General features: G+C 39.8%; 1 protein-coding gene across 8 annotated transcripts in view; it reads left to right on the forward strand.

The window, feature by feature from the left end:
• Positions 1-8,549, forward strand: part of POLH (DNA polymerase eta) — a 34,228-nt gene extending 25,679 nt beyond the window's left edge. For 5 of the 8 annotated variants that reach the window (XM_023545420.2, XM_023545425.2, XM_003403897.4 and 2 more), the window contains 3 exons: positions 187-252; positions 5,625-5,794; positions 7,608-8,549. In XM_023545420.2, the coding sequence (XP_023401188.2) occupies positions 187-252; positions 5,625-5,794; positions 7,608-8,511 (1,140 nt within the window). In that variant the 3' untranslated portion in view covers positions 8,512-8,549. Of the gene's footprint in view, positions 1-186; positions 253-393; positions 776-3,147; positions 3,258-5,624; positions 5,911-7,607 lie in introns of those variants that run through there. The other 3 variants (XM_064286617.1, XM_023545439.2, XM_023545434.2) reach the window with 3 other exon arrangements.
• Positions 8,550-8,572: the final 23 nt, after the last annotated feature.

Here is an 8,572-nt window from a genome sequence, read left to right on the forward strand (position 1 = left end):
GAAGCTCTTGAGTTAGAGCAGGTCAGAGTGCTGAGAACATTTCTATTGTCTGGTGATCCCTTGGTTATGGGGGAGTCTTTGGTGTACACATTCATTTGGGGGGGGACCTGAACAAATCCAGCAACTGGTTCTATAATAGACCTAGAGTTTTAAATGAAGGATTAAAATCTTAACACCCCTCTTTAGGTACAGTGGTGGCTTTTGCAATTAGCCCAGGAACTAGAGGAGAGACTGACCAAGGACCGAAATGATGTAAGATTTTCTTTCTTTATTCTTGGAGTGGGCTTTGGGATTTAAACAGCAGTTGCTTTTTACTTTATGGGATAGGAACAAAATACAAAAAGGTATTACCCTAGGAAATTTCTAAAAATCTTTTATCTTTTTCCAACATAGACCCATGAAACTCAACGTTATTTTTTAAAGCCTGGACCTGTGAACGTGAGAGCTAATCTAGCTCCATTCCCCTCACTACCATTTTGGCTCTACCTTTCTTATCTAACTCCTCCTGCAACTGTGAACATACAGTGATCCTTCAGCAACCTTTGACTCAGAAATATATAGCCATTAAGCAGGATATTTAGGATTGGACTGTAATTATTGGACTTAAATATAGTCCATGTGACACAGGAATAGCAGTAGTTTTTAGAGATAGGATATCTTTAAGTCATAGATTTGATAACTGAAGTGCTTAATTTCTTTATCCTTTCCATATATATTTATATATATTTAGACGTGTATATTCCATATATAAAGGTTCATGCATGTTGTGTCTTTAGTGTAGTAAGATATATATAACATAAAACTTGCTATTTTAACCTTTTTTTCTATTTTGTAATTTTTTTTTATTGTGCTTTAAATGCAAGTTTACAATTTTTTCATACAAAAACTTATACACACATTGGTATATGACCCTAGTTGCTTTCCCTACAGTGTGACAACACACTCCTCCTCTCTACCCTGTATTTCCTGTGTCCATTCATCCAGCTCCTGTCCCCTTCTGCCTTCTCATCTAGCCTCCAGACAGTAGCTACCCATTTAGTCTCATGTATCTACTTCAGCTGAGAACCACACTCTTCATCAGTATCATTTTATGTTTTATAATCCAGTCTAATCTTTGTGTGAAGAATTGGCTTCGGGAGTGGTTTTAGTTCTGGGCTAACAGAGATTCTGGGAGCCACGTCTTCTGGGGTCCCTCCAGTCTCAGTCAGGCCATCAAGTCTGGTCTTTTTACTAGAATTTGAGTTCTGCACTCCACTTTTCTCTCACTCCATCAGGGACTCTGTTGTGTTTGCTATCTTAACCATTTTTAAGTATGCAATTCAGTGGCATTAATTACATTCACTGTGTTGTGTAACCATCTATACTATTTCCAAAATTGTTCATCACCCCAAACAGAAACTCTGTACCCATTAAGTAATAACTTCACATTCCATCCCCTACCCCCCTTGACCCTGGTACCTTTCTATGAATTTGTCTATTCTAGATATTTCATATAAGTGGAATCATATGTGTCCTTTTGTTTCTGGCATATTTACTTAGCATGTTTTCAAGGTTCATACATTTTATAGCGTGTATCAGAACTTCATTCCTTTTTATGGCTGAATAATATTCTATTGTATGAATACATCACATTTTGTTTATCCATTCGTCTGTTGATGGACAACTTGTTGTTTCCACCTTCTGGCTATTGTGAACAAAGCTGCAGTGAACACTGGCGTACAAGTATCTGTTTGAGTCCTTGTTTTCAGTATACCTGGGAGTGTAATTGCTGGGTCATCTGGTAATTCTATATCTTTTTGGGGAACCACCAGATTGTTTTCCACAGCAGCTGCTCCATTTTACATTCCCACCAGCAATGTATGAGGGTTCCAATTTCTCCACATCCTTTTCAACACTTATAATTTCCCTTTTTTTAAAATTTTTTAAAAATTATTATAACCATCCTAGTAGGTATGAAGTGGTATCTCATTATGGTTTTGCTCTTTTTAAAAAACAAAAAAGATTTATTAATATACATTTTACATAGCATAAAATTCACCTATTTAAAGTTCAGTGGTTTTTAGTATATTCCAGAGGTGTGCAACCATTACCACAATTTTAGAACATTTTTATCATCCCAAAAGAACCCCTGTAACCAGTATCAGTCACATCCCATTTCTCCATTCTCCACCCTCTAGCCTTAGGCAACCAGTAGACTGCTTTCTGTCTCAATAGATCTGCCTATACTGGACATTTCATATAAATGGAATAATACATTATGTGATCTTTTGTTATTGGGTCCGCAAAGACTCATGCATGTATCACTACTAAATTCTTTTTATGCCTGAATGATATTCCATTGTATGGATATATTACATTTTGTTTATCCATTCATCAATGGATGGACATTTGGGTTGTTTCCATTTAGCTGTTACAAATACTGCTATTGTGAACATTCATTTACAAGTTTTTTATTAGACATATGTTTTCATTTCTCCTGGGTACATACCTAGGAGTAGAATTGTTGGGCCATATGATAACTTTGTTAGCATTCTGAGGAAATGCTAAACTATTTTTCGAAAGTATCACTAACAATCCCACTACAATTCCACTAACAGTGTATGAGGGTTCCAGTTTCTCCACATCCTCGCCAAGACTTGTAATTATGTCTTTTTTATTTAGTCCTGCTAGTGGAGTCCCTAGGTGGTGCAAAATGGTTAACACACTCAGCTGCTAACTAAAAGGTTGGAAGTTTGAGTCCAACTGGAGGTGCCTCAGAAGAAAGTCCTGGAGATCTCCTTCCTAAAAATCAGCCATTGAAAACACTGTGGAGCTACTCTGCACACACGGGGTCACCAGGAGTTGGAACTGACTCAAAGGCAGTTGGTCACTGGTAAACCAAACCAAACCAAACCCACTGCCGTCGAGTAAATTCCAACTCATAGCAACCCGGTAGGACAGAGTAGAACTACCCCATAGGGTCTGGGTTCCCAAGGCTGTAAGTCTTTACAGAAGCAGGCTGCCACATCTTTCTCCTGCAGAGTGCCTGGTGGATTCAAACTGCCAACCTTTTGGTTAGCTGCTGAGTGCTTTAACCACTGTACCACCAGAGCTCCTTTGGTTACTGGTCCAAACCAAACTCATTGACGTTGAGTCTTTTCCCTATAGGACAGAGTAGAAGTGCCACATAGAGTTTCCAAGGAGCAGCTGGGAGATTCAAACTGCCAGCTTTTTGGTCAGCAGCCAAGCTCTTAACCAGCGCACTGCCAGGGCTTCTGGTTAGTGGTTGTGGGTGTTAAATGGTATCTCACTGTGGTTTGGGTTTGCATTTCCCTGATGGTGGATGATGTTTAGCATCGTTTCATGTGCCTGTGGCCATTTGTATACCGTCTTTGGAAAAAGGTATATTGAAATCCCTTGTTCATTTTTAAAATTTGGCTACTATTTATCATTGAGTTGTAAGAGTTCTTTATATATTCTGGATACGAGTCTCTTGTCAGATGTCTGATTTGCCAGTAACCTGTTGCCATTGAGTTGATTCCGACTCATACCAGAGTAGAACTGCCCCATAGAGTTTCCAAGGAGTGCCTCGTGGATTTGAACTGCTGACCTTTTGGTTAGCGGTCGTAGCTCTTAACCACTGTGCCACCAGGGTTTCCGTTTTGCCAATATGTAGTTTTTCTCTTTCTTACAGGTATTGTTTGATATATTCTCTCCTTTTGAAATATCTGAAAATCCTACAAGTCAACTATATTCTGTCTAGAATAGTCTAAAACTACCTGTTTGCTCTTTTTAGCTGGAATTTGTGGTGAATGTTCTGCCAGGCAAGTGGGATATGATTCCAATTATCATCGGGCTATTTAACTTTGCCACTAGGTGTCACTCCGTTCTCTGCTACCCGGCGAAGTTTTCTTGCCAGTCTGTACCCAGTGCAGCACAGTGGCCGATCACTGAATATTCATCTAGTGTTAAGCTTCCAAAGACTTTCTGTCAAAAAGAAATTTGGACATAGCAGACCCAGTCACTTCACTGTTTAAAACATTCCAGTGGCTTCCCTTTCACATTTAATCCGTGTTAAGGATTTATTTTGTCTTTTATTTTATTCTACAAAGCCCAGTATGATCTGGTCTCTGGTTACTTCTAACTTCATCTCTTATCCTCTCCCCTTCAGTCACCCTACTCTAGCCATTTTGACCTCTTTCCCTTTTTTTCTAACACACCAATGAAGCTTCCACCTTAACAGCTTTGCACTTATTATTCCTTCAGCCTGGAGAATATTTGCTTATATATTCTCAACATTTGCTCCCTCACTTTATTCAGTTCTCTGCTTACATTTCACTTCCTCCAAGAAGCCTTCCGCGACCACCCTATCAACATCGGCAGCCTCCATCACTCCTCTGCCTTATTCTGCTTTATTTTTTTCGTAGCACTTATCTTTGTCATTTCTATTCCATGCCTACTTCCTTATTTATATCCTCCAATAGCACATAAAACCCATGATGGCCTAGACTTTATTTTGTTCTCTCCTGGATTTCTAGTACCTGGACAGCTCCTGATACATAGTAGGGAGTTATAGTTTAATGTTTTTAGTCAACAAAGACTCCCTTGTAATTGCCAATTTATGTTCCCTCAAGTTATACAAATCTCTACAAATGTATTTTCATTCAGCCTCCATACCCTGCTTTCTAACTCTTTACCCCTAACATTGTTGCTGCTCTCCTCTCCCTTGCCTTAAGGCTATTTCTTCTTACTACTATCTTTTAATTTTGAGGGAATCCCTATGTAGACTTTTCACATTATTTCTGCCTCTTGACCTTTATTTCTGTTTGCTGGGAATCACAATATCCAGATGCCTAGAGTTCCCTGAGAAGTGAACCAATGATCTTGTTCTCTAGAGGCAGACTCACTACACTGTATCTTCTATAAACGGGTGGTAAAAAGGGGGTGCTACTGGAAACCTGTATTCTTATTAAGCATTAAGAGCATCGTAGTAGAAAAAAATTCAAGATTGTAGAATAGCTCTAATGATAGTTTCTCAGTCTTGACATCCTAGCTTGGATCTTCCTTTCAGACAATTACTTAGATGAACCCTTCCTTCAGTCACAAAAATATAGTATTGTAGGTATGTGTAACAGTCTTCTCACTTAAACACCACACACACACACACAAAAACAGGAGAGCTCCATTTTCATTTATTCTGTCCTGTTCCCATCAACTTTCAAAATATCCTAATACTCCATCACCCAAGTTATATCTTCTCCAATTCCTTTTTACACCCAGAAATAGCACAAAAATTTTGTGGAACCATGTAATCAGATTTTTTATTTAAAAAGAAAAAACAAAGTGATTCTGTAGTACAGAATCTAATTAGTATGTAAGATATATGAAGGCAGGAAATGTCTTTACGTCCCTCATGGTAACCAAATCTAGTGTCTTGTGCATAATAGGTACTCAGTATGTATTTGTAATTTATATGAATAAATGCTAGAATGAATAAATAAATAAGCCTCTTGACTTTTAAACTTACTGTTTCCAAACCGTTCTTTCACCCTGGTTCTTTTCATTTTGTTTCATGCAGTTCAGCACATAAAATCCAGATGCTCGTGGTAACTTTAGTTCTGGTCTCAACCCTTTTCCACCCACAGAATGACAGGATGGCCACCCAGTTGACTGTGACCATTCGTGTACAAGGAGACAAACGTCTCAGCAGCCTGCGCCGCTGTTGTGCCCTTACCCACTATGATGCTCACAAGATGAGCCATGATGCATTTGCTGTCCTCAGGAACTGTAATACTTCTGGAATACAGACTGAATGGTGAGCTCTCTTCTAGGTCGTCTTCTCAGAAGAGACTTACGCTGTGTCTTAGCTCTAAAATTAGTAGGCATCTGAGCTCTTCCAGCTGGGGTTAGCTCTTTGTGACTCTGGCTAGCAACACCTACCGCGGAAGGGAACGGTCACTCACTAAGGGAAAAGCACAGTTGCAAGTCTAGAAACAAAGCAGCTCAGCTGCAACTTTCTTGCCTGACATTTGGTGCATTCCAGTTTCCAGGGCTAGGTTAGAAGGCAGTTAACCCAGACTACCCCTGCCTCTATCAGGCGGCTGTAGTTACAGGAATAGCCACTTGTAATTGGGAGTGCAGAACTCAAGAATATACTTGGCAGCTTCTCTCAACTACTTGATTGTTCTGTTTTAAAAGCATCTTGATAATCTCTAACATTCCAATTCAGGTGTAAGTTCCACGGGTGTTATAACAAACGTCAGAGTCATTAATAAATTCTGCTTCAGTTGCTCATGACATATAATGAAATATATGAAAAAGTCTCTTTTTGGAGTGTGTTCATTTACTCTCCAGGTATTAATAATTTTCACAATTGGAATCCTTAATTTAACATAGCCTATTAAATTGAAAAAGGAACTCTGGTGGCGTAATGGTTAAATGCTCAGCTGCTAAGAAGGGTCAGCAGTTCAAACCCACCAGCGGCTCCATGGGAGAAGAGACCTGGTGACCTGCTCCCGTAAAGATTACAGGCTAGGAAACCCTATGGGGTAGTTCTGTTCTGTCATATAGGGTCACTAGGAGTCAGAATCGACTCGGTGGCACACAACAACAATATTAAATTGAAAAGATCTATATTGAATGTTATCAAAATTAAAGTTTAGTTAATGACCTAAATTATTGCTTATATAAATTTACTGGCAACTTCTACAATATGATAGGTCCCTGAAGTTTTAGAGTCTTCGTTCTCTACTTAGAATATTTACTTCACTTTTACTTCCCACTGTATTTCTTTCCGATATTAAAAAGTGATAATTTTAATACTGTGTTCACATGAAACCTTATCTGAAAACTTACTCATGACGGACTAGAATACTGCTCACCAATAGCATGAACTTTATTGACAAGGATGCACCAAAATTACCTGCTTTAAGACTGTCCCAAGGCATGACACCTAAGGATAGCGAGACACTGCTGTTATTTCAAAATAGCATTTACTGTTCCCCTCATTGAGGGACTAATCTGTATACAGAAGCATGTTTTCTCTTCCAAAGTTCAGCTCATGTGAAGATTTATTTGGGTAATTGACATAATGAGAAAATTTGACAACAATTTCTTGAAATGTTTGCGACACTAGGATGGGTAACCAAAAGCATTGTAGAATTTCATTCTCTAGAAATTTCAGAGTAGAAAATCTGTCAAGGATGGGTGAGGTGGTGCCCTGTTTTTAAATGGGGGCTTGAATAAAAGGATTTTTTTCAAGAGTCTTTCCAGACTAAATATTCTAAAGCTTTTCTGTTGCCTTGAATAAATTTTTTGCCCCAACCCTGAATTGTTGCATCCCTATAGCAGTAACTTATATAAAAAAAAAATACCCAGCTGTCAGGGGATCCATATTGCTTGAGGTGGATGTTCACTAAGTCAGTGATTCTCAGAAATGTGATCCCAGACCATCAGCAGCATCACCTAAGAACTTGTTACACAAGTTCTCTGCCCACCCCAGGTCTACTGTAGTATGTGACATTTCCTTTTGTGGCAGAACCAGAATCTCAATCATTTACAAATCGAATCTGTCCTCAAATCTGAAATAGTGACCTGTTGCTAATCTTGTGCCTCTACTTTCTGTACAGGTCCCCTCCCCTCACAATGCTTTTCCTCTCTGCTACCAAATTCTATGCCTCTGGCCCTTCATCTTGCCCAGACATCACCGTCTTCTTGAGCAATGACCCAAGTTCTCTGCCAAAGGTGCCAGTTACCAGTTCAGAAGCTAAGACCCAGGGAAGTGGCCCATCAGTGACAACCACCAAGAAAGCAACCAGTTCTCTGGAATCATTCTTCCAAAAAGCTGCAGAAAAGCAGAAAGTCAAAGATGCTTCACTTTCATCTCTTACTGCCACTACCCAGGCCCCCATGACCAATTCACCATCTAAACCCTCACTGCCTTTCCAAACTAGTCATACTAAAGGAATTGGGCCCTTCCTTAAACAGCAAAGTCTGGAAGCCCTAAAGCAGAGACAGCTTAATAATCCTTCAATTTCCTTTCCTCTACAAAATCCATGGTCCAGCCCTAAAGGATTACCAAACCATTTTCTGACAGAGAATCCAGATTGTGCTCATGCTTGTGAAGAGACGCTGAAACCAGAATCATCTAAAGCAACTCCTGCCGAGATGGCTTTGGCCCCAAGCAGCCCAAGCAGGCTTGCTTCTTTATCCTCCAGGTCTGCTTTGGATGTGGCTCAAAAGGCAGCTACTACATGTACTCCAGGTTTTCTGGATGCTGAAGACCAAGTGCCCTGTGAGAGGTGTGGCTCCCTGGTACCAGTGTGGGAGATGCCAGAACATATGGACTATCATTTTGCATTGGAGTTGCAGAAATCCTTTTTGCAGCCCTACTCCCGAAAGCCCCAGGTTGTTCCTGCCACTTCTCCTCAAAGCAAAAGAAATCCCAAGAGCCCTTTGGCCTCCAGTAACAAACGGCCTAGGCCTGAGGGCATGCAGACATTGGAATCTTTTTTTAAACCATTAACACACTAGGGCTGCCCTCAGGCTTGCTGCAGGGTGTTAATATTTTATGTGTAACCTGGAAGATGGAAAC

This window comes from Loxodonta africana, chromosome 1 (assembly GCF_030014295.1).
Source record: "Loxodonta africana isolate mLoxAfr1 chromosome 1, mLoxAfr1.hap2, whole genome shotgun sequence".
NCBI classification, from domain to species: Eukaryota; Metazoa; Chordata; class Mammalia; order Proboscidea; family Elephantidae; genus Loxodonta; species Loxodonta africana.